The following is a 27,357-nucleotide window of genomic DNA, read 5'->3' as shown; positions in this document are numbered from 1 at the left end:
GCAATTAAAAAAGTTATAAGTCCTTATTTAAAAGGCCTTTTTTGAGTTCATACTAGCCCTGATGAGTTCAGATAGAGTTGCTTCATCTATCTATTAAAATGCTACTTATACATCTAAACTTATGCTTATAGACATTAATATTAGTGTACTTGTGGAGTTATTTTAGCATAAGGGATACACCCTATGGGTATAAATCAATCAATAAAAATACCCAAAATATGAGCAAGCTATTGTCCATGCTCTTGAGAACTAAACAAATACATCACATATTCTCTTGTTTGATAGAGATTATTATTTGTGTACTTGTGGAGTTATTTTAGCATAGGAGATACACCTTATGGGTACACCTCAATCAATAAAAATACCCAAGGCATGAGAGCGAGCTACTATCCCCGCTCTTAAGAACTAGACAAATATGTCATGTTGAATTTTCACAAATCTCCATAATCACAGAAGAAATATCAAATAAGCATTTCGTCAATATTCCAAGGAGCTACTCTGTAATTTTGTGAGTCTTTGTATTAGATAGTATGTACCATTCACTATGAAACACACACACACTCACTCACTCACACTCTCTCTCTCTCTCTCTCTCTCTCTCTCTCTCTCTCTCTCTCTCTCTCTCATTCATAAAGATTGGAAAAGTACACAAGCTCATTTTTGTGAATGTAACCTTACACAAGTAGTACATTAAATATAATCTATTATAAACAAGCTCACTATATTTTACTTGGAACTTGGTGTATGCAAAGAAAAAAGCACATTGCCTAAGGACCAAGGTATACATGATATACTTTGCTTCATTACCACTTCATATACACCTAACATCTCACCCAAACCTATGTTCATGCTCATGACTCACACATAAATACACCATATAGATTCTAGACAGGAGGTTAATACAAGAGCAAAAGTTGGTACAAAGATTACTGTGTTTACAAATGTTCAAACATTTCTTGTGTACCAAAAATGGTCATTCTCCAAGATATAACTTGTTCCAAGGATCTTGAGACAATTGGGAGACTTGAACAATATCAACCTATTTGCAAAATATGGATGCTACTCCTTGTTTGTACAAAATGGTTCTCCGAGTTGCATTTCAAGTGACTATTAGGCATACCATAGTAGGCACATACTTTACAAAGTTATTATGCCAACTTGTTGCTTCTTATGTAACTCCATTGCATGGTGATCTCCAAGTAGATAATGCTTCAACTTTCCAATTGTACAACTACAAATTTTCTATTGGCTACATAATAGTTCTTTGAATAGAATTATCAAGATAATTCTTAGGTGTATGTTATACCAACATTATTCTTACCATATGAGATCCAACATTCATATGGAAGTGGAATACTACATTCTAGTTTGGCAAACATTACCAACAAATAACTTGTCCCAAATAAAACTGCCATTGGTTACCAATAACCAATAAACCTTGACGACCAATTAAACATCCTTTTAAGCAATTGTGAAGGACTAAATCTCAACGCATTTTATCTAGACCAAAAAAGATAAACCTCAATTGAGTTGCAATGATTGAGGAAACATTGGACAAAATTTACTAGAATTTGTCTTAAGACCAGATATAATATGGGCTATTTAACAATTTCTTAAATATTTGTGACTCTCTTTAAGGTGCCAAGAGCACTACACGAGCTGCAAGGAAATATATCATAAAGATTTTCACCTCACTTGAATGGCTAATTGTACTTTTTTATAATTTTTACCTAGTTATAATTATTGAATAACCTAATAGCATAAGACAAACCAACTAGATCTTTCAATAATCTATCCATGTGAGAAGAGAAAAAGCTATATTCACATCTAAGCATGCTTACATAGATGCATACTTATATATAACTTATATGCACATGTGAACACACATTTATACAATATGTTCAAGGAACTATATAAGCAAGCAAATAAAACAATGTAACTAAGATATATTTATATAAGGATATACACACAGAGACCCATGCATACATACACACAAAACCCGTAGCAAACCAATAAATCAGAATATACTACCATTTAACCTCCATGACAAGAAATTGACCTTGATTGACAAATTTCATTGTGCCTTTTCAATGATCATAGCCAAAGTGTTTATTTGTCACTTGCCATCTGCACTTAGAATCTAATGAAATTGAAGCTAATGCCTTTTCTTTTAGACCTTGCTAGTTCATTAAATCACTATACCATTCCACATTTAAATATATTTAAGCTTATGCCTTATTGAAACATGGGCATTCAGAAACTTACAACTAGAAATAAAGTCAAAGCTTATATATGCTTCATCAGATGACTGTAGCGAGTCACAAGCTTCCACAACTCTTGCCAAATAGTATCCACACTAACTCTTGCCATTTTGTGAGAGGTGAGCTTCTAATGACAATATTTCACATTTGGAATTGACTTGGAAGCTTCTGAAACTAGGGCTTGAACATCAGGTTATCTACACCAGTAGTTCGGTGCCACTCATTTGGCGCACCTTTTGAACTCACCTACATGCTTAAACCACTTGGCCTACAACCCCATTGGTCAAGTTCACATCGATAACAAACTGTGACAACAGAATCGCAGTGTCTTATCACAAGTTATAAATGCATGTAATGTTGACCTACTTTATGGTATATATTTGAACAGAAAAAACGAATCGAGGTGGTGGTGGTGGTGGTGGTGGTGGTGGTTGAGTTACTTCGGATTAATTTAGCTAGCGTTCATGAAAGAAAACCAAGGTCTGATGTAAAATAAATTGCAAATGGTCTAATCAAGCCTTGAATACAACATTCTAGCCATCCTAATTAGTCGCATAAAGTAAATTTAGCCCTTTGGGTATTGGCATGGAGTGAACCAAGCAACCATTCTTCTCTAATAGTCCTTCAATATTTAAAGCATAGTGAACATTTATAGCCCAAAACATTAAGAAACATATAAATTGATGATATTTCAAGACCTACTTCCAAGGATCACTGTTCTAAGAAAACAAACAAATCAAACTAGCCTACATATATGATTCACATAGAGATCATATTCAGATAACTTAGAGAAGAATGACCTGAACCTTAAGAGTACTCAACTGTGTCTGCTACATCTGTAGCAGATAAAAAGCCCTGCAAACAACTCAAGTTTCCAACTAAGCAGAAGACACCGCCTAAGAAAGCCTGCAAAAAGGCTCCAATTCTATCACTGAACTCTTGTATGCCAGATACCAAAAAAAGAAAGCCAATGGAGCAGATTGCAAAACATCTAAGAACTTTCTACTATAATATAACAGGAAATGCTCATTTCCTGAAGCCAATAGCATAGAAAGCTAAGATTGTTCCATTGCCATCCTAGTATAGTTACAAAGCATGGCTTTCTACATACCATTAGCTATTGGGGAAGCGTTGACCTTCAAGAGTGCACTGATATCTTCACCAGCAAGTAGCTTGTCTATGAAACCATTTGAGAGCCCAATGGCCTCACGAGTCTTTTCCCACACTTTAAAAGCAGCATCAATATTCTGCGCTTGCCTGGTGGGTACAGCAGGCTTGCAATCTGATGAGAAATATGCACATACTGGCCATCCTTCATCTCTTAAAGCATCTGCATATTCTGGCACTTCAGGATCGGTGGCACAAAACAGCACGCTCCTTGCCCCTACAGTAACAGCAAGGAAGGTAATCAAGTTGAAGACACACAATGTCTTAGCCCCTTACAATTGCATATATTGCATTCGGCCTCTATATGCTATCTCCTTCTGTCTGCTCCAGTGGTGTTATAAAGTGAACAGGTGGACTGATCTCAGGTGAATCATTATCTTAAGAGTTATGATACGGAAGCAGCCTAGTAAGTGTGGTTGTTAAGCATATTCTAATAGCATGTATTAAGCTGCCACAATGCTCAAATACAGAAGTAATAAATCTTGAGAGTTCTAGACCACCTAACTACCTGACCCTGTAAACAGGTAATGCAGGGTGAAAGTTCTTGAGAGTTACCTTCAATTGGGCTTAATGAAAAGAAACCTACAAAGCGGTATGTTGCCTGCACTAACTTCGGTAATGTCCTTGTCTGCATAGAGGCCAGCAAGCAACATTGAGACAAAGCATTTAGCAAACATCTCAACAACATCCAAAATCATGATGTGTAAATCATCCGTACCACATTTGTCTTCACAATCCCAGGATTGGCACAGACAATACAAATGCCCGAATCATTTGGCAGTTTCTTTGCCAGAACACTACTAAAATAAATCTGGAACAATCCAATGAACCCAACACAAAGGATCCGACAAACAGCAAGAAACACGTAAGATGGCATGCCAACTTCAATGAGATAGTATGCATCACTCTCAAGGGCAGAACAAAATTGTTTACATGTGCTATGGAAACCTGAAGGTCCAAACCTGAGCGAGTTTGCTTCCGGAATATGCAACAGTACTACTATAGCTTCTTTTTCCAGAGTTTATATTCATGTCATCAGGATCAACGACACCAAACCATTGCATCTGGATATACCAAAAGTCAATTCCGGTCTACAGTACATTTATGCACATTGCAACAAGAAATGATACATCCACAGCTGTGCAAGGGAGCAAAAACTGACATAAAACTTTGCTTTGGAGGCATGTTGCCAAATGAAGAGAGCACAGGCCTTGATTACATGATGAACAATGATCCAGCAACAAAACTACAGAAGAGATTCTAGTCCGTGTAAACAACAGGGAAAATTGCCATTAAGATAATTCAAAACAACGGAATTATGTGAGTGAGCAGAGAGCAAAAAGAATTCCTTACATCTGAGTTCACATTCACTATCCGGGATGGAGCACCTCGATGCAAGGATGGTAGAAGCAACAAGCTCAAAAGAGCAGGAGCCAGATGATTCACTTGAAGATGTTCCTCAAAGCCATCTTCTGAAAACTTCTGAGGAGCTGAAATGGCAACAGTGGCAAGATGGTGATGCATGTTTCCATTGGAAATTTGAGAGCAAAAACAGAAGATACTGATGCAAATACATTACCTGACATGGAAAATATGCCTGCATTGTTAATAAGGACATGAAGAGGGCCCTGTCTGGCCTCCCAAGCTGCTGCAAACGACCTTACTGATGACAATGAAAGGAGATTCAACTCCATCACCTTAAGCATATACAGAAGAAAATTTCCCAACTTCCACATCAAAATTCATTTACAAGGGATAGTAAAAAGCATGCAACAAGAGAGAAGAAAGCTTTCTTTTTCAAAAAATCAAACTACATCACAGCATTTAAAAACATTACACAGATTTGTAATGTTGAAATAGATAAATATATCCAACAGCCTAGCATGCTTCTAACTGCATAAAACTCCACATGGCTAGGGTGATGAAATCCAAAGTAAAAGAGAATTTTTAACTGTGCTTCTGAGGAGCGGGGTACTGCATGTGTAAGCAATGAAAGGGTCTGCTACAGAAAATTCAGTCTGCAACCACCTATTATGCATGGCACTACACCATGCTTCTATTCAGGACTTACCAACAGGCAACGCAGTTAGGACCACTACACTTCCATGGGTGAAGTGACTCATCCAGATCTCAGGCACATTATGTGCATACAGATATTATATATATATATGTATATGTGTCATGCTGTGTGCTAAAGCAGAGTCAGCAGCAAGCTTGCGTAAAATGACCACCAGGCAGTCCCTCGCTAGTGGGTAGGACCAGTTAGTGCCACTCAGTGGGAAAGTCCAGTCAGCAGCTAAGAGGACAGCAAGTGGCTATATGCAAGAGTGGCACATGTCAAACAGGTAGCAGATTGGGCTTCATCACCTCACGTTTTAAGTACCTTGTCCTCAAGCCCCGACCTTCTTGTGAGAGTGCACATTGGAAAGGAACATGAACACAAAGTGAATAGAGAAGATGGAGACAAGAACACTGTCAAACTGAATGAACAAAACTGACAGAAGTTGAATGTACACGGCTGCAGCAGTCAGCCCTACATGCAGCATACAGCATCAATGAGGCTGCCAGAGAGAGGCAAAGAGGATGAGGAACAAAATGATGGGGAGTGTGAAGATATGCTAGGGCTTGCACTGAGAAAACACAGTATGTACAACCAAGACAAAAACACAAAGACTCACACAAAGAGCAACCCTTGCATTAACTCAACATTGGCTGTGGCATTGCGGGCTCTCCATTGATGGATGTGATCAGGGTAAGCTAATTGAGGGTCCGGCATAGGCTCAATACCAGCAACGAGGTCCCAAAGTCCCTAAGATTCAAGCACTTGTTGCATGAAATTCGACTAAGTGATGAAATTCGACCCGTTAAAACAAGTCTTATCCGTGAAAGCATTATTGGTCATTTCAACAGGAGTGATAGTGCTAAGAGATAAAGGTGTATAATGAGGGTAGGGTGAATAGGGGCGATAAGGTGGGGAAGTGGAGTACACTTGGAAAGGAATCCCAGAGTACCCACCATGCATATGAGAAGTGTGCATAGCAGATCCAAATGTGGGCATGGGCGCAATGGGGATGGGTATGGTAACCGCCTAAGAAGCCCATGGTAAAGGGATAGAGACACAAGGAGCAGAATATGAAAATCCTTGCATAGGAGTGACCCAAGGGATATGGGATGACAATCCATAAACAAATTTTGGAACGAGGACGTGAGTAGATCAAAATGTGAAGAAGATAGTGGCAGGATGGAAGGGAGTTGAGAAGTGTGGTTTACGTGCACAAATGAAGTAGATGATAGAGATATACCTAATGAAAGATACCTCCTTCGAGAGCCTCCTGTATTAAAGTTAACATATTGGAAACCATCCCAGTTCCTGCACACCAAAAGAAAAAATAGAAGAGGGTTTTGGCTTATACAACTCAAAAGGGTCATACGAACCTGACACAAGGCCTAGATATGATGAAGGAGATGGATCGCCAAACGCGCTGAATGTCGTGGTCCCTCAAAGATCCGAGAGATGGCCAATCTCACCAATTGGTCCAAACAGAATAGTGTCACTCGTTAAACCGAACTATACATGATGCACAAGTACTCCTCAAACTCTTCATCTATAAGATGACCAAATCGAGAAGAAGAAGATGGTAAAGGTGAAGGTGTGTCTACCTCCTCCTCGAGACCATAATGCGTTCTCAAAGCCTCCAATGATGGAGAAGCTTGATAGGGCATCATAGGAAGAAAGTGCTTGAGACATTGAGTCACAATCAAGTCATGTGTGAGTCCTGCACAAAGACTAGCCTCCACAATCACCGCAGGATACTCTTTAGAAGAGTACCGGCTCTGATATCATGTGAAGATATGCTAGGGTTTGCGCTGAGAAAACACATGTATGACCAAGGCTGAAACACAAAGACTTAGACACCCACAAGTAAAACTCAAACCCTAAACGCAAAACGCAAAAACTCGTATCTCAAACACAGAGACAAACACAAAGAGAAGAAACTCTGAAGCGAATGAATGTTGTAAATGAATGTAAGAGTGTACACAATGCCCAAGGGCAAAGCAATGCCATGTCAGAGAGTAACATCAACCGGAGACGAATCCGGAGTACAGTAACCACCTGTCAAAGATGAGAGTGTGCTGAATAATGAAGGGCAGCAGGCTGGTCACCAAAACACAACAGTCAAAGGCTGAAATCTAGTCAACGCAATAATGTACCACCAGAGGAAGGCTGAAAACTGATCACCCAAGGCAGAGAACTGTCAAGAGATAACATGAGAGTTGTTTCTTGATGAAGATGGCCTATTGGATGGCAAAAACGCAGGTACTACAATAGTTGCACAGTGAGAGAGATGGCAACAATCTATCGCCTAGTACCAAATGCTGAAAACGCAGGCTCATAAGGTGCTATGATGACAGCAAATGGAGACCTCCAAACAACAGGGTTGTGGCTGAAAATAGGCCACCTAGGGCTGAATAGTGATCGGCTGCAATTAGTAATGGCTGGACAGTAGATGGTAGGTGGCTGATGGCTGAAATCTGCACTTTAGGGTGAGAAACCTGCACAAAAGGATGATGCTGAATGGTGGGCAGCCCGTCTATTTATAGTTATTGAAGCGTGTCCCAAAAAATTAGGGTTTTGGGGGACCATTGAAACTCTCTCGAACCGTGCACCAAATATGTGTTTTTCATTAGTTAAGCGTGTTTTGGGGTTGTTTAAAAATGCCAATCAACTGTAAAGCGTGTTTTAGCTTAACAAGGAGAGTTGGCAATAGAATGGACAAATGACTATGAAGTGCGGGAGCAACAAATAAATAGTCGAAGCAAATGAAACTGACCAATCTACATCAATGAAGGTCAGACCTATCATAAATGCATCTCATGCCTAAATAAAGGCAATAAATGCTGCTTGCCAACCTAATAACACCCACTTGACCCATAGCAATGAACGTCTTCCCGGAATGAGTGAAAACAAGTTGCCCAATGAGAAATGTAGGAAGGAATGAACGTCTTCCCGAAATGAGTGAAAACAAGTTGCCCAATGAGAAATGTAGAAAGGAATCTCCACCTAAAGTGTTTGGGACAAATAAAGCGACAAGCAACTATGTTGTCAAATCTTCTAATGTCCTCCTCTAACTCAAATCGAGGCTCACATGTCGGAGATGACCATAGAAGGCACATTATTGTTAACACCCCCCTCTCAAATCCTAGATGTGGCAGAAGGCCAAAGGAGATGGAATAGATTTGAGGGTGGCAAGAAAAGTACCACTGCTAATAAAGTTTGTCGATTACAAAAGCCCAACAAGGAGTAAAAGCCTCTCTCTAGATACAAGCCCAACCCAATTGGAAGCCACCATAGGCCAATGGGAGTGGAGACACCTCCACAAATCACTCCAGTGATGTCTAGTCAAGAATCAATGAGACCAAGCTGCTAACCCAACTAAGAGATGATATCAAGAAGCTATCATAGGCGTTGTAACTTGCAAGAAAAGATCAACAAGGGCCAAGGGCCATGAAATGACCGTGCAAACTACAAGGGATGGAGGCTCGATGACGGAGGAAAGAGACCACCACATGAATGAAAGCCCGTAGAAGACTGCAATCCCTAAAGAATCTCCTCAAGGTCCCATGAATCTCCCTTTGATACAAGGACTAGGGAATCCACAACGCATCTCGGAGGTCATCCCCCTCTCGAAGGGATGGCTAGATTTATGAGGGAACCACCAAAGGAGATGGTAAGGGATGGGGCAGAACTTGTGGGATTGGGGGTGCAAAAATGGGAACAAGCACAACAATGGAAATATGCCTCAGAGGATCCTTCACATTGGAAGAGAAATGGAGCTGATATAGCCCCCTCTCTTGCCAACCTTTCATAAGAATGGCTCCTAATGAAGAATCCTCAACAAAGACAGCCTATTCAATGAAGACAACCCAGGTATCCAGCCTCACAAGGCCACAAATGAAAAGGCAGCAAAAGCCCAAGTCTGAAACAGGGAGGACTTCTAATAGGAAGCATGAAGATGGACAGCCGAAAAACAAAGGCAAAGTGAAAACTATTAAGCTAAAACAAGCACATTACAATTAAGCCTCAATTAACTCATTTAAACAGCCCCAAAACTCAAACCTTGATGCTAAAAGAGTTTCTATGTCCCATAAGCGAACTCCCACAATTTGATTGGTTTCTCATCTATAAATAGATGGTGTGCTGAATAACTTGGCATCCCTTGTTCATTCACTTAAGCCTGCCCCATTTAGTTTACACCAGCTCATGGCTCCCAGCTCCATCGTCTATTGCTGCCACTCCTCCTCAGCCCCTAGTGCGATCATTCCCAACTGTCGCTTGCCCATCTTGATGCAGCTGCTGCTGCGTTTTGCAGCCTCCCTGCCTAGTGGCTGCATCACTGCTCCTAACCCTCTGGTAGCTGTGTTTCACTGGTTCCAGCCTTCGTCAACCTGGTGGTCACTGCCTACAGCCTGTTAGACAGCCACCTTGACTGCTACAGCTCCTAACAGCTTGTTTCCAGCTGCTATCCTGCTTTCTAGCTACATGGACAGCCGTTTTGAAATCATTAAGTATCCACTTGTGCATTTATTTTCCTACAAAATCATGTTTACAAGTTAGATATTTGCCTAGCTATTGGAAAACAATTTTTTTGTGCCATTTCAGAAAGTTAAAATTTATGGCCCATGCAAAAGCCCAAATATACACTCACTTTTCAAATTAGACATGATTTGGGTATTACTTTGAAAATGTAAAAGGCAAAACACAAGCTGGAAAACATAAACCATGGCCTATGCAAAAGCCCAAATGTACACTCCTTTTCAAATTGGACATGATTTCAGTATTACTTTGAAAAGATGAAAGGCAAAACACAAGCTAGAAAACATAAACCAAAAAGCAAAAGCCAAAATCCTTGATTGGGGGCATTAAGATGATACTAGCTCAAAAACCTTTGGACAGCTCTTTTTCTTTTGGTTGAAGGGCTGAGCCAACGTTTTTCAGCAAGAATGATGAAAGCTTGGGCTTTGAGATGGGTTATGGTTAAAGAAATGTCCATATCTTAGAGATAACACACAAAAAATCATCAATCATGTCACATATGAATGTATATGAAAGAAAGTACAATGTGTTAGATAGTCATTTCCTGGACAGTCGTTGGACAGCAGAGTACGGCAGTGCCACATCAGCAGGGTGCCACGTCAGCAGGCACCACATCAGCACCTGCAGTTGGACAGTTTTACTGCAGTCAGCTGCATTTAATGCAGCCGACCTGGTGTAGTTATTTTCTATTTTTCTGGCTATTTATAGCCGGTTTGTGGCACACTCCAGCATCTATTCACTTCAGATTCTAATCTTGAGATCTGTTGGCTGAGACAGACTGTGCTCGGGCTGATGGAGATCGAGGTCATCAAGTCGGAGACATACGCAGATATTTCTGCACTCTTATACAACATACTACACTACAGATTTTCTGCGTTTACACTGTCTCCTTTTCTCTCTCTCTCTGTTCACTCTCTCTCAGTCTGTCCTATGCTTCCGCATCGCTGCACTCTGACATGGTATCAGAGCGGTGAAGATGGACTGACTGAGGGCTGAACCTATCTGAAGACGAGATTTCAGCACGACACAAGGCTGTGTTTCCAGGATTTGAGGGCAAGCGGGAGGGCTGCACATCGGATCAAGGCTGAAGCGAGCGTGGGCGTGCGGGAAAGAAGTCTAATCGGTGAATTTGATGCAGGTTATTGCTGTTCAAAGGGGAGGAAGGCTGCATTTGAGGCCTTCCATTGTAGATTTTACTTTTTCATCGCCTCCGGCAGGTGAAGAAGGTTTGGGCAGCAGAGGAACCAGCCCTAGAAGGCTGCATTTACACAGTCAAAGGGGGCTGATTTTGCGTTTGTGCAGGTATTGCAGGTTAACATGCGAACGAGAAGATTGACTCGTTTCTTCAGTCAAAGTTGGGATATCGGCGCTCCAAGGCCGATCCGCAACTTTATGTGCACACTTCCGAGGTTGGTAGTGTGTTGTTTGTGTTGTATGTTGATGATTTGATTCTGGTAGGGGATCATGCACAAAAGGTCCGAGAGACCAAGACAGCTTTACATCAAACATTCGAGATGACGGATTTGGGGCTTCTTCATTTCTTCTTGGGTCTCGAGATTTATCAGTCTCAGAGGGGGATTTTCATCTCTCACCAGAGGTACATTCAGGAGCTCTTGGTGACTTTTGAGATGGAGACTTGTCGGCCCATTACTACTCCTATGGATCCGAACTGGAAGGCCACTTCCCACTCAAATTCTCCCGTGATGGATGCTTCACGCTACCGTCAGTTGATTGGATCCTTGATTTGGCTTCTCAACACTCATGTTGATCTTTGTTTTGTTGTGGGTCTTTTGGCAGGGTTCATGACTGAACCCAAACAAGTGCATTGGCAAGCTGCCCTAAGGATTCTTCGGTATTTGAGGGAGACCTATGACTTAGGGATTTCCTATCCCCCAGGTACAGATGCTTCCAATCTGGTTCTTGCAGGTTGGAGTGACTCGGATTGGGCTGGCGATGTGGACCACCGGCGGTCTACTACAAGCTATTGTTTTACCTTGGGTATAAGTGTTATCTCTTGGAGTACCAAGAAGCAGCCCACGGTAGCCCTTTCTTCTACTAAGGCGGAGTATCGGACCGCATCTACCACCACGTGAGGTTGTGTGGCTTCGGAGATTGTTGGAGAAGCTTGGCTACCCCCAGACTCGTCCTACTCTTCTGCGGTGCAACAATGAGTTGCATTGCCTTGGTACAGAATCCTGTATTCCATGCCCGGACGAAGCACATTGAGATCCAATATCACTTCATTTGAGAGAAGCTTCTGGATGGGACCATTGATGTGGAGTGCTGCAAGACGGAGGATAATCTTGTAGATTTGTTTACGAAGGCGCTTCCCTAGGCTCTTCTTCAGCAGCATTCCAGATCCCTCAATCTTTTGACCAGTCTAGGATCTAAGAGGGGATGTTAGACAGTCATTTCCTGGATAGTCGTTGGACAGCAGAGTATGACAGTGCCACATCAGCAAGGTGCCACGTCAGCAAGCACCACATCAGCACCTACAATCGGACAATTTTACTGCAGTCACAGCCGACCTGGTGCAATTATTTTCTATTTTTTTGGCTATTTATAGCCGGCTTGTGGCACACTCCAGCTGATGGAGATCAAGGTCATCAAGTCGGAGACATAAGCAGATATTTCCTTTGCCCCCGCGTATATTTCTGCACTCTTATACAGCATACTACACTACAGATTTTCTGCGTTTACATAGTCTCCTTTTCACTCTCTCTTCTCTCTGTGTTCACTCTCTCTCAGTCTATGTCCTACACTTCCGCATTGCTACACTTTGACACAATGTAAGTTGAGAATTTCGTCTTTAGCAGCATAACTAGTACATGGCTCACAACCATTATTGTAGCCATAGCATCCTTGACTAAAGGCCATACATTCCCATCTACCTACCCCCCTAGACCATTCTTAGAATCCTATGTTGATCCCATGGATCATTCCTTGAATCCGATTGCCTAGACCATTCTTGGGATGTATGCAATAAAAGAACATAATCCTTGAAAGTGCTCCTCGATCATCCAATTAGCATCTTTGGTAGAATAGTTCTTGAATTTTCTCAAAATCTGGCGATTATGATGAAGAATTTGTTCTAGTTCAAGAAATTCAAACCCATTCATTTCCAGCATCACCAAATGAACCAAGTCTTGAATTTCCACCCCCATACATTTCAATTTCTACACAAAATAGCATGACAAATATTGTGAATCTTCCAATGGTCTAGAAACGCCAACTTGTATGCAACCTCATATTATTTGGCAAATTTGAAGGGGTCCATGATACCAACTAAGAAACCTAACATCACAAGCTTCCTTTCCTTTTTGTTTCTTCAAAATTTTGACTTTGTTAAATAGCAAAACCCCATTGCTTTCTTTATATTGCAATCTGCAAATGTATTCTTCAACAGCCTTGTTTGCTTACTCAAGCAAAAACAACCTAGGATACATTTTGCTTTTTCTGTTTCCAACACTCTTCCTCTCCAACAAAAACAACCTAATATATATTTTGCTTTTTCCATTTCTAGCACTCTCTTCCTCTCCAACATCCTTGATCTCCATTTTATTGTCAATCTCACCCTACATGAAAACCCACATTGTGCCTTTCCTCATCCTCCCCTCTTTTATAGAAGTCGTCTTGCTTTCATTTTCAAGCCTAAGACTGCTTTTTTCCTTCTCCAGCACCATTGGGACTCACTCACTCAATGCATCAAAAATATCTAAACCCCATAACTCCTCTAGAGCTATCTCCATCCATTACATCACCATCAGATTCAACACAATTCTAACAGGGACATGAACAAGACATCCCTCAACTCAAAACTCATCACATGCCCAGTCATGTTCTATGCAACCAAAAAAAAAGGGTTTGCCAAAACCTAGGGAGATATTTTATACAAGGATTATGCTGATGCTTGTTAGGCAGCCTTCTCACCCATCCTACAAACCAAAATGATGGACAGAAGAGGAATGCACCAAGAAACCCATGATATCTTTTCACACTGGGTGTGCAGTAAAGAGTCAGCATCCAAGGGTAAGGGAAGAAAATTTGATGGATTAAGGAGCTAAGGACTACTTGGAAAGGAGCCAAATGTAACTATGACATGGCTAGTAAAAGTGGCAAATCAAGTTGACAGCACTGGTCCTGTATGCATTGCACTAAAGGAAATAAATGGCCTATGCAATCCCTATCAACACTTGACATAACCAACATATGGGTGTCAATGTCTACGCTAAGGCCTTTGCACAAACTTGTCATGCTAAAACAATACGCACTGGAGGAAGCTAGCATACTCAACTAAAATGCAGTTCAAGCAGCAAGAAGAGAGATAACAAGATGATGAAGCATACCTCAATGTCAAGAGGACCTGAAAAGTGTTCTCGATCTTTTTGCCATTCATGTATGAGAGCCTGTGCAGCCCCAATATTGCGACATGCCAATACTACATGTGCACCAGCTTCAGCAAGTTGTCTGGGGCAATGTCATTCAACACCAGAAATCAAGTACTGAAGCAACAAAGGACAATCTCCAACACAGCAATTTATTATTATTTCCTCTGCTGCATCTAATTTTTTAGGGAAAACAGCACCCAAAACTATAAGTGTAAACGTAAAACAGTTAGAAAGATAAATTTTTGCAGACCTCACTTTTCCCACAATTACTGTAAGCTAAAATGTACCATGTGGGCAATGGATGAACTTTCCACCAATCATCCTTAAAACTTTCCATCAATACCCCGATATGGTAATGATGTAGGACTTTGTTTAAAGCAGGCAACCTGCCTTTCAGAATAAAGTCTAGTAATGCTGGATAATGCAACACCCATAATAAGCTCTATATCAGAGCCCCCTGAATGCAAGATGGTCTTAAAGCAAATGTAACACAAAAAGTAAGTTCTATATCACAGTTCTCTGAATGCTAAGCTGTATTCAAAGATAAACCTGCATAATATCGAAGTTGAGCTTTGCCTTTACATTCTATAGAGTATTGGCATTTGCAAACAGAATAAAGGAAGATGTTTTGAACCAAGGACAGTCTGAAGAACAAAGGTCCTGTGAACATCCACGTTAGATTCTTACCCAGGCATGACTCCATATAGCAAAGGACAGATGCATCAGCAAAAAGGAAGCTACTGTGCATCTAACTATCAAAAATTAAATCATACGAGTAGAATGCTTGAGGGAACGGATACAGAAAACTTAAGAATGTTTAAGCAACAAATTTGAAGCCAAAGCTCTGGTTGTGCAGACTCAGTCCAAATTTTACATTAACGTTTATATTAAAAAAAGACGCAATGCCATCCTTCCGCAGACGCGGAGCCCATGCATGCAATGCATGAAGCCCATGGTGACATGGCTTTTCCCACATTGCAATCAAACACATAGTTCAGCATGGCCTGAATCAAACCAACACCCAGACACACTGATGATTCCACAACTTGGGAACGCTGCATACCTGGCTGTCTCGAGGCCGATACCACTGGTGGCGCCAGTGATGATGCAAGTCAGATCAGTCAGGACGGGGAGGGGCAAGCGCTGGGGCAAATGGCAGGTGTGTATCCTCTGCAAGAGAGTCTCACTGGTAACGTGGATCCAGGCAGAGAGCCAATCGATCCAGCCCAGGGACAGCGCCATAGGAAAACAAAAAAAAAAAAAAAAAACTGCCCTGCCTGGCTCTTATGAGAAAAGAAATCACAGCGACCAAGAACCCCTTCTTCCTTCTTCTAGATCATGATCATTACCATCACCCTCTTCTGAATCAGCATCATGGCACGGGCTTCTCTCTCCTCCTCCTTCATCTACTGCAGAACTACCTCCCTCTTTCTTCTTTTAACGCAGTAGTAAGTACCTATTTCTCTCTCTCTCCTATAATCAGTGCATTTCCTGAAAGGGAGAGAGAGAGAAGGCAGATCTCAGTCCTGCAGACTACTAGCATACTATCTAGTGCAGTTTCAGTCACCACTGTACTATAATGAATTTTTTAGATCCCCGCCCCCGTTGCCAAAGGAAGGCTACCATGGAGGCTTTTGGATTTTCCTCAACTGCAGTGTCATTTTTTGAGCAAGATGATGTAACCACAAGGGCCTACCAACTACCCAGATAAGAGTAGAGTAAGTTAGATAGACTTATAGTGAGGGAATGATGTGATCATCAAACACAGGGAATTGCAATAACATTAACATAGCAAGGTGAGGGAATGATTTGTGATCACCTTAGAAAGTGATTGTAAAAATCAAATAGCAACTTACAACCTACTACAATGCCAAAGTGCCATATTGACACCCTAGTCCATCCATCACAACCATAATTATGTGTTTTAAATAGCAAAGAGTAAGTTCATACAAAGTTTCAAAATCTTTTAGCATTGAATCTGAGCTCTAAGTCGAGAATCTAACCAAATTAAATGCAAATACTAAAATAGCCATATTAGAGCTTTAAGGCAGCTAGAAGAGTCTTGGAACTTACAACAAATGTTAAGTGTCATGTACACATCTTCACCCATTTGGAGCATAATGTGTATTTCAATCAACAAATAGTACCTTGGGATGGAGTTTTGAACAAATCTAACCTACACTAGGTTGTGTAGTGTGTACTTTAAGCAACTAATAGAATCATGGAATATAGTTTTGAAATGAATCTAGCCAAATTAACTCGAAGACTTTTCAACTAAACTTATAGTTTTATCATAGAAGTTAAAAGTAATATGTGTGTGAAGCTCCTATACATATTCCTCCATTTGACAATATTGAGTAGAACGCGATTGGCCAAGCTATAGAGTTACATGTAGGCGTTTGCACATGCAAATAGTGCGTATATGTTGTAAATGTCAAGCATATTTTGCAAGATAGAAAATGTGTTTTGTTTGATTTTATAATAAAGGTAATGGATGAGCAATAAGAATCATGGCATTCTAACTTATGTACATGAACGAGAGAGAGAGAGAGAGAGAGAGAGAGAGAGAGAGAGAGAGAGAGAGAGAGAGAGAGAGAGAGAGAGAGAGAGAGAGAGAGAGAGTGTGTGTGTGTGTGTGTGTGTGTGTGTGTGTGTGTGTGTGTGTGTGTGCACATGGGTGTGTATGCACACGTATGCATGTGTGCATGGTGAACAAATCTGGTAGGTGCTTGCATGTATATCTTTTTGAGATGTGTACAAATTTGTATATATTTGTGTGTGTACATGTGAGAAAATCAAGCCTTTTTTACATGAATCATGGTGTTCAAAATGTGTGCTAAAATGTTTTTACTAGGGTCCGTCGGCATGCTAGTAAGTCACCAATGAGGATAGTGTAAGTTCATCTATTTCCATGCATATAGCTTTTGTGGAAAGGTCAAATCCAAAAACCAATCGATTCATTAATCACTCTATTTTGATTTTGTTTTGTATAAACAAGGAGGCGTCCTCTTATTTTCCAAAATATCCCCAAGTATTGCCATCAAAACATTAATAATGGACTCAAACGATTCATCTCAAAATATTGTATCTCATAGGATTTATGAATCTTAATTGGAAATTTTGCATGCACCCAAGAAACATCACAAAGCTCATATTCAAAATCCAATCAATTCATTAATTACCATACTTTGATCTTCTTTTATATAAGAATGGATACGTACTCTTAGCCATATTTGGGCATCATTGCAAAGCTTATGGAACTACTCATTGCTCAATTCATGTTTTTCCAAATGAAAGGGACGAAGCCACATAGTCGCGTAATTGTTCCCCTTTTCCTCTTCCAAAAATCAGAAGGGGTTGAGTTATTCTTGCCACGTAAGTACACCTCAGAGAAATTATTTCCACAAACACACATCTAAAGTTTAAGTATGTAGTTTTTATGTCCTCATATTGGCTAATAATATTTATATGAGGCTGTGCAAGCATGTTGAAACACAGATTGAGTAAAATACTCAAAATGTTAGGTAAAAAGCATTCTCATAACCAAACATATAGCTGAACAATCATAACTTTGTTATGAAAGGTAATATGTGTCTTTCTTATGGAGGCTAAAACAATCATAATATTAATTGCTACCCAAATACATATATAGCACCATCGTGTGGAAAACAAGGCAACAAAATGGGAACAATAAGTTTCATGAAAAAAAACAGGAACATCAATACAAAGAAACCGCATTAAAAGGCATATTCTGGAGTCAAATAGACACAAAGATGTGACCGATTCAAAATAAAACTAATCCTTCACTTCCTTGATGGCCATTGAGGCTTATTGGCTCCCTTGACCACTAAGTACATTGGGGAAGTAGTGATAAACGTCATCAACTAACTCTCTATAGCAATATCGTCAGCATGCATAAGGAAAAAAGACAAACACATGGCAATGCTTCATGCAATGTTAGTTCATTGGAAAGCTTGTGAGATTATGTCTCACTCTCTACATTGTTTGTGAGCAAAGGAAAGAAATCTCTAATGCTTGTGTATTTGCAATTACTCACAAAAGAAACGAAGGGGATGTGCTTTGTGTGACATGGTCATAGAAAAAACCATATGCTTAGCATGGCATAAAATTGCACTTCATGGTGGGGGGAGAGAGAGAGAGAGAGAGAGAGAGAGAGAGAGAGAGAGAGAGAGAGAGAGAGAGAGAGAGAGAGAGAGAGAGAGAGAGAGAGAGAGAGAGAGAGAGAGAGAGAGAGAGAGAGAGAGAGAGGGGGGGGGGGGAGGGAGGGAGGGAGGTTTAAATGCACTCACATGCAATTAAATATGATCATTTTGAACCTAAAATGGCAAAAAAATAAAGTGCTTTATTGTTGCCCTTTCTATTGGGCACCACTCTATTAGTTAATGGTCATGGTCATCTCATAGTTGTGAGCCTTGCATTGAATCAGTGAAAGACATTAAGAGCTCTATCTAGGTCTATTCACTTTGGTCACTTTTGGTCTTATTGTCCTTTATCCCTATTTTTGGGCCTCGTCTATCTTTTGACCTGGGGCACTACTAGAGATTATTTTTAGGGTTTCTTTATGCCACCCAATAATATTTTTAGGGTTTCTTGCCTATTTATAAGCACATCTATTAGCTACTCATTGTCACTTCCTTCTCACTTTCTAGCACCCTCATTATAGTTACACACTATAGCACTGAAAGGGGTTAATCATTGTATTCAACTTTCATCTACTATTTAGTTCAGTTCTCTCTTCATGGCCTTTGTAAATTCTACTTGCTTGAGTGATTTGCTTCTACTACCATCTCTCACATGGAATCATTGGCTATTCATTGTTAATTGGTTTCACATCTTCATAGGCTTCTTTCTCCCTCGCCATACTTGCCCTTATGATATGCAATCCATTGCCCTACTTCTCCAACTATCCTCTCTTTGCCCTACTATTTCCACCCTACTTCACCTTTTCCCAACATTAGACATATTCCCTAACCCTTTTATCTATAGCTCTCTTCGTTCATGAGACTGTTGTATGCACATTGTTTGATTTTCTACCCTATCTATTTCTAGATAAACCTATGTTTTGCTACTCAATAGCTTGTTGATTAGAAGGCTAGAAGTGTTGTATTTTGGTGCTTGACTACATGATGGACCTCTAACAAAGGCTAGAGATTTGCATTTTCCTATTCCAATAGCTATTGGGTGCTACATTTCTACTATGGAGGACTATTGGTTGCTTTTTTTTAAACTCAAAAGACTTTACCTTTTGAGGTCATCTATCCTTTGACTCTTCGATGCTTTACTCTTCTACACTTTGAGAGTATTTTTCTGAAGTTTATTTCTCAACACAGATCTATTTGGAACCTCTCCTCCACCTTCTACCACCTCTTCTTAATCCACCTCATTGGCCACAAGGTCTTAGCCTCGTTCTCCCTTCTTACATCAAAGGTACATGTACCCATTCTCCCCAACCTACTCAAGGCTCAAAAGTTAGATGGCTCCAACTATTCCTTGTGGAAGGTGAAGTCCCATTGAGACCCATGAGATGTGGGCATTCATCTTTTGACCTATTCCCCACTCGATTCATACACATGATGATGGTGCTTCACAATATTAGGCTAATTTGTGGGATGGGGTCGATGTTAGAGCTCTAACGTTCTTTTGCCTTAATAGACATTGATAGTGGGTTTGTTCATGTGAAGGATCTTGAGACAGTAGCACATGGGTGGACTAAACTCAAGAACTTCTATGGGGTTTTCACTTTCTCTCATTAGCTCTCTTTGGAGATGTGGCTTTGTCGAATGTCCCCTTTTGAGTCTCCTATTATGAGGGATCACAGCAACAAGATCCAGTAGATTCAATCAAAGTTGGTATCATCTTTGTTGAACTGTGGATTCTACGGACTTGGAAGTTGTCCTACTTATCCATTTTCCCTCCCTCGTGTGTTGTGTACCTCATGGACTTGTGAGAGGACTTGATTCCTTACCTCATGGGCTTGTGAGAGGAGCTTTGCTTGAGCGAGAAGCTTAACATTCAAAAACCTTTGATGGATTGTATATGCTCACCAAGACTTTCATTGTAGGTTCTAACAAGGGAGGGAAGGAGTTTTGACATTCAAAAATGTTTGATGGATTGTATATGCTCACCAAGACTTTCATTGTAGGTTCTAACAAGGGAGGGAAGGAGTTTTGACATTCAAAAATGTCTGATGGATTGTACATGACCTCGATGCTTTCATTGTAGATTCCAACAAAGGAGGGAAGAAGAAAGAGAAGGGTAAGAAACACAAGAAGGAGGGCAAAGGGAAGAAATGTTCCCTTCTATTCCAAGAGGTGTCCATACTACAGAAAGGGTACTCGTATGGAGTATCAATGTTGGCAAAAGGATCCCTATCTACATCCTTCTAAGGATGCTCAGGCATCTAACATGGCTAAAAAGGACTCTATCTCTACAATACCTCTATTATCAGATTGGCAAGGCCAAAGGTTAGTTTTCAAGCTCCTTTGTGTTCTAGATTTGGGGTTTAATCTTCTTTTTATTTACGTTATTGCACAACTATGCACGAAGGTCATCTTCACTAGTTGTGATGTGTAGGCTGAGGATGAGGCTACTAGTGAGCCTCTTTAGACCAATCTTCAAGAGAATAGGTTGTATATACTCATTGTCTTTATAGTGAGATCTTCCTTCAAGATGATGGGTTGTATATTCTCATAGCCCTTATAATGAGGTCTTCCTTCGAGTTGGGTTTTCTTTGGGATGCCCATTATGACCACTTGCACTAGGAAGCCTTGCATGAGCTTAGCCACATGCATTTGGTTGAGGGGTTACCAAATATGAGGGTACACCCATTAGCACTTTGTCTTAGTTGTGAATGAGACAAGAAACATTGAGAGCCTTTCCCACATAAGGGATCTCACTAAGCCACTATGCTCTTGAGCTTGTCACACAAATATGTGCAACCAAATGCACACCTTGTCATTGGGCAAGGCTATTAACCTTATGTTGATAATTGAGGATTGCTCTAGATTTGTATAGACCTTCTCTTTGAAGGATAAATCATAGGCTTTGGAGCACATTTGCAACTAAAGGTGCATAGTAGAGATGCAAAATCCCCCCACAGAGTTTCAACTGTGAGAGCAATCATCACATGAGGAGTTTACCCCCAATGAGTATTGACAATAGTGTTTTTCTCAAGGCATGTGGGTGGAGTATGCCAATGTGTAGCTCCATGCACACCCCGTCATTGGGCAAGGCTATTAATCTTATGTTGATTGTTAAGGATTGCTATAAATTTGTATGGACCTAGTTTTTTAAGGCTAGATTAGAGGATTTTTAGCACTTTTGTGACTAGAGGACCATGGTAGAGAGGCCAAATCCCCTCAATGAGTTTGGATCATGAGAGTAGATCAGCATGAGGAGTTCATCTCCAATGAGTATCGAGATAGTATTTTTCTCATGGCATGTGAGTGGAGTATGCCAATGTTGACACATCATCACATAATGGTTTTGTAAAACTGAACAAGATAATGTTGGAGATGGTCCGCTCCATGCTTGAACAATGTGGAGATGGTCCATTGAACAATGAGGAACATACTCTTTGGGCCAAGGTTGTGTCCACCCACTATGGTTTACATCCACATGCATTCTTTGTCCACATTTATTTTTGCACGACTCCCTTATGAAGCTTTTCATGGGGGGGAAAGTCCTCCATTTGTCATTTTGGTGTCTTTGATTGATGCTTGTTTGCATGTACCTAAGGAGAAAAGGGGGAAGTTGGGACTCAAGTCCAAGCTTCACATCTTTATTGGCTATAGGAAAATCACCCAAGTCTATCTCATATACAATCCCATCTCTAGTAAGCTCACAATTGCCTCACATGTTATCTTCCTTAAGGACAATGTCTATTTGTACCACTCTATTAGCTCACTCTACATCTACTTCTACTAGTATGGAAGCACAACCTCTCATTATTCAAAAGCCACCCCTTCAACTTCAACTTCCAACCTTGTTTCATACTCTATAGAGTCCCCCTACCTTGCTTCCATTTTACATCCTAGTCTATCCCACATGTTTTCTCCAAAGAGAGCTAGAGATACAAGATTGAAGTGCATAGGAGGAGCCACGATATCCACAATGATTTGACTTTTAGGTCCCTTGATCATTCTAAGCTCTCATGTAGGCGTTTGGGTCTATTCATTTCTAAAAAGGTACTTGAGATTGCCTTCTTAGTTTGTAACATATACTCTTGGAGATCTACTATAGTTTTTTTTGTTATACCTCTTAATTATGTCCTATTTCTTGGAGCAATAAGCAACAACCTATTGTTGCTCTTTCCTCCATAGAGGTTGAGTATTGAACCACTTGTTTGGTCACCCATGATGCTATTTAGTTTATGAGGATGATGGTTGAAATTGGATTTCCATAGCCATAACCAATAGTATTTTGTGGGGATAGTTAGAATTGTTGAGGGCCATAGCCAATAATCTTGTGTTTCATGATCACACAAAGCACGTAAAGATCTAGTATCACTATGTTTGGATGCACATCTAGGATGGGGAGCTATATTTAGTTTTCTCATCAAACAATGTGGTAGATATCTTCATGAAGGCTCTTCCATTGCTTTTGATGCTTCATCTTTTGCATCCCTTGGGAATCCATGCACACCTAGAATCCAAGAAGGGTTGTTAATGGGCATGGTCATCTCTTAGTTGTGAGCTCTATGCTAGGTTGATGAGGGGCATTAGGAGCATAGAGCTCACAACTAAGGTGTGCCTAAAATAGGTAAGAAACCATATGAGAGTATTCATATGGTTTTTTCTTACCTATTTTAGGCACACCTATTAATGGGCCTCACTGTCATTTCATGCCTTCTCACTTCTAGCACCCTCATTACAACTACACATTGTCATGTGTTCCCATCTCTTTGGGTGCCATCCATCTTTTGGGCCTGGGACACCACCAAATAATATTTTCAAGGTTTTTTAGGGTTACACCACATCACAGTATCTATAGGGTTTCTTGCCTATTTTAGGCACACCTATCAATCAATCATTGTCACTTCATGCCTTCTAGCACCCTCGCAATGGCTACAAATTGTAGCAATTCCTCATTTGTGCTTATCTCTCACAAACTCAAGGGGGAGGCATGGGAGTTGGAGATATCGTGATGACCTTCAGTAATGCAAACTTGGTTAAGGAAATTGTATGAGTAAAGCAATCTTACTTTTGTGTTCCATCATTGAGCCTCACTCTCAATATTTTTTCTATGTTGTGATTCTATCTAGTGTGTCATCCACCTTATGTGAACCGTGACTTAGGTGCAAAGCACCTAGCACATGTTATTGAGTGTTGCACATCAAATCAAATAATTGAGACAAAAATTAGTGGGCACACTTACTACTGTATGGATTAAATGCAACTTGCCAACAAAGGCTCTTTATTTTTTTCTTCTTCTTGCAATTCTCTCACTCTCTCTCACACACTCTCTCTCCACCCCTAGGAGCCTTTGTAAATGATGGTATACGTATGGCTCCATGGAGATGGCAAAGATATGAAGACTCTTGAAGAGGAGTGCCACCAATGATCCATAGTACTCAATGTTTTGAGGCCCCTATTTCGAGAAGAGCGCTCTTCTTGAAATAGGGGCCTCAAAACATTGAGTTATGTTACTAGCAACTCTAACTTGCACATGCCAAAATCAATCCTCCCAATAGAAATATTTGCTTTTGGCACAAAAAATGCCTACAACAATTCCAAAACATGTGCTAAAATTCTTTGAGTCAATGCCAACATGTTGCTTGCAACCCTTTTGAGTACTACATCAATGTCACATACTTGCAACCATATTCCTAATAATGTCGCACATACATCATATTGTGACGGAAATCTCTACAATGTACCATAGATATATTCACATTGTAAGGTGCTTTACATACTCGAAGAGGGAGATATGTAGTCGATGGTGGATGGTTTGACTAATTCAATTGATGATCTATTAGCAAGCTCATGGGACATTTTGCATTTCTTATGGTTTTGAAAAAGTATAAGGAAATTTGTTTATTAAAAAATTCTAATAAGTGAAAAGAGTAGCAAAAATGGTTAGGCATATATGTCTATGCACATCTAGGTAGATGCACTTTTTTGTTCTCATTGCTCTAAAATAATGAGATAGGTTATGAAAGAGTAGGCCTTCATTATTTATGGACAAAGTTAATCAAGTGTATTATTGGATTAACAAGTTTGTGACCCTAATTTGTATGTGACATTGAATTCACTTTCATGGGTGGTTGAGTGCCACTTCAAGAAATAATTTGTTCAAGCGGCTCTACCTATGCTACACCTATATCTTTATTTGTACTTGGAATTAAAATCAGAGAATAAGCTTAAACAACCTAAACACACTTGGGTTTGGACTCCACATTGTGATGATGATCTGTAACTAAATGCACTAAAGATAGAAACATTATATCATTATTGAGTAGAATATTGGGTCTATCTTTATGTAGGATGAATGTAATTGTGCTTCCTCAAAAGGGTTTAAACCTTTTTATAGAGAAATCGATGACTTACGAACACATATCATCACTAATGATATACAAATCTTCCACAATCCCTTTTGGAAAGAGAATTTTAGCAATGATCTAAATCATATCCATGTTGTTCCACTAAATCCCTTTAACTTAGTAAAAGAACGTTGAGAAACTTTATGCTACATATCAAACATAGAAACCTATGAGGAACAAAAAATTATTGGGGTAAAGGCCAATGCGATCGATCGCCCATCCTACTCACCAACCCTAACTATATATGTACACGCTCATTCTTTATTCTTTGAGTGCTCACAAGAGAGCTATTGGAGGCACCACAAACATAGTGCCTTCTGTGTGTGTGTGTGTGTGTGTGTGTGTGTGTGTTGCTAAAATATTGAGGATGCATGCTAAGGTGGATCACTGAGGAGTAAATAGACAATCATAATGAGGCATAAGTAATGACAAAGAAGAACAACTAATATTATCCAAGCATAATGCAAGTACAACTGAATGATAATGACTAATAAAATGAGTGTGGGGATGAGTGCCTTTTATAGGCTTACAATAGGTGGTATTGGTAGGTGGAAAAAGGCGAAAAGTGACAATGATATTCACCAACTGTGGTTTTAATAAACCATGCATACATGACCACACATTTCTCAACACCCCTCCTCAATCACAACCAAGAAAGACACTAAGTATACAAAGGCTGTCATGAGTAGAACCTTGCTAAGTGTAGACACAGAAAGAACCAACCATACAAAGCTAGAGGCTATCACAAGGTCTCACTAAGTGTGTAGAGGCTGTAGTGTGCAAAGGTTACATGAGGAGTACATGAGCTTATGGTAATAACATTAGGCAAGTACACATTTAAAACTTTAAAAAGTCTATGAGAAAATGAGCTACACAAGAGGGACTGGTGAGTCCTATCCTTTTGTTCTTGGGTGCCTTCTTCTTCTTCTTCTCCATTGTTGTCTTCATCTTCTTTGACTATTGCAAGATATGCTCTTTGAGACCTTTTCTTAGCATGGCAAAACTTCTCAATATGCCTAGTTCTATTACAAATGTCACAAACTATGCTCTTCTTCCCTTTCACATAGAGGAATTGTTGGTCTCCTCTTGGGGTCCTTGTTTCTCCCTTGCTCTTGATCTTCTTTTCCTCTTCTAGAATAGAGGCTTTGATATCCACAAGCTTTGGCTTTGGCATGTTGATTAATGTGGTAGACACATTATTAAACTCAGGTGGAAGACTCTTGGTGAGAAGCACTCCAATGCAAATGTCTTCATATATCTTCAAGTTGATTCCTGCAAGTTGTGTCAATAAGCTTTCCATATAATTCAAATGAGTCGCAAGTGAGGTACTACTTTTCATATCAAGCCAAAAAAATTCAATCAATGAGCCATATTTGGAGGATTTTGAGTTAGCTCTAAACAGGGTTTCTAATTGATCCCATGTTGCTTGAGAGGTTTCACAATCATCAACATGATGAATGTAGTTGTCATCAAGTTCGAGCTTGATAATAGCTTGAGCCTTATCATCATTTTTATCCCATATGACCTGGAGTGTAGCTTCCCTTGGTTTCTTCTCTTGACCACTTGTGATTCACCACAAGCCTTTCTTCATCAGGATCAGTTTGATCCTAGTTTGCCATATATGGAATCCGACACCTTTGAATCAGCATGAGGGTGAATCTTTGCCCATTTTGTTGGCAGGAGTAGCAGCAAGTAACTGAGAATAGACCAGTAGAAGAGTTGAATTTGAATGTGTCAAAGGACACAAGAAGATTAGTGTTAATTAACACTAGGTTGTGTCAAGAGATATGTAGTTGAAGCGCTTGATGTTGAATCTTCTTCTTGTTGATTTGAAGTGGTAGCTTTGCTAAGGATTGAGTGTTGTAGCAAATCAGAGAGTCAATGATATTAGTGAGCCAAAGAAAGTAAGAAAATGAAGTAAAATCTGAGCTTGAAGATTAATGGCTATGGTTGCCCTTTAGGGTTTGCAGACATGGGCCTAATTTTTCCCTTATTACAGCTCATAGAGGTGGATAGCCCTCTGAGAGGGAGAGAGTCTAGGTATGGGTCTTCAAAAGCCCCATGGTATTCGTCAAGATCGTGGATTATAGGTGCAATATCAGTAGTACGACAGGTCGCAGGCACATTCTAGGCAATGGGATGGTATAGGTGCAATGCTGGAGTAGTTAGTGCACAATGTCATGCTTTGAGGTAATAGGAAGGAGTGACATGAGTTAAGGAAGAGCTCCCTAGAAGAAAGCACGAGCTAAAATGTCCTAGTTTGAGAGATTCAAGCCCTCCAATGAAGGGGGGTGGCTATGGAGGTAGGCGAGAGATTCATGGGAAAGTGGAGGGACCCAGAAAATTCAAACTGGAATGACCCAAGCAATGGCCTTATGACTCATT

At 40.2% G+C, this 27,357-nt stretch overlaps 1 protein-coding gene across 2 annotated transcripts; it reads right to left on the bottom strand.

Annotated features, from left to right (window-relative positions):
- Positions 1-2,899: 2,899 nt before the first annotated feature.
- LOC148034563 (dehydrogenase/reductase SDR family member FEY-like) lies at positions 2,900-16,123 on the bottom strand. Of its 2 annotated transcripts, XM_087679510.1 has the most exons (10): positions 15,475-16,123; positions 14,370-14,490; positions 5,008-5,125; positions 4,782-4,918; positions 4,591-4,674; positions 4,391-4,492; positions 4,147-4,239; positions 3,984-4,056; positions 3,373-3,645; positions 2,900-3,167 (listed from the first exon to the last, which is right to left on the bottom strand). In XM_087679510.1, the coding sequence occupies exons 1-10, from the start codon at positions 15,651-15,653 to the stop codon at positions 3,079-3,081; spliced, it is 1,269 nt and encodes a 422-aa protein (XP_087535636.1). In that variant the 5' UTR covers positions 15,654-16,123; the 3' UTR covers positions 2,900-3,078. The 2 variants fall into 2 exon arrangements, with proteins under 2 accessions (XP_087535636.1, XP_087535638.1); XM_087679512.1 differs by lacking the exon at positions 4,591-4,674 and having other exon boundaries at positions 2,905-3,167; positions 15,475-16,115.
- Between the last annotated feature and the right edge of the window lie 11,234 nt (positions 16,124-27,357).

Source organism: Lygodium microphyllum, chromosome 6 (genome assembly GCF_053477565.2).
Source record: "Lygodium microphyllum isolate KBCC chromosome 6, Lygodium_microphyllum_v1.1.10, whole genome shotgun sequence".
NCBI classification, from domain to species: domain Eukaryota; kingdom Viridiplantae; phylum Streptophyta; class Polypodiopsida; order Schizaeales; family Lygodiaceae; genus Lygodium; species Lygodium microphyllum.
Note: the sequence above shows the minus strand (reverse complement) of the source record. Positions and strands in the feature narration are given on the sequence as shown.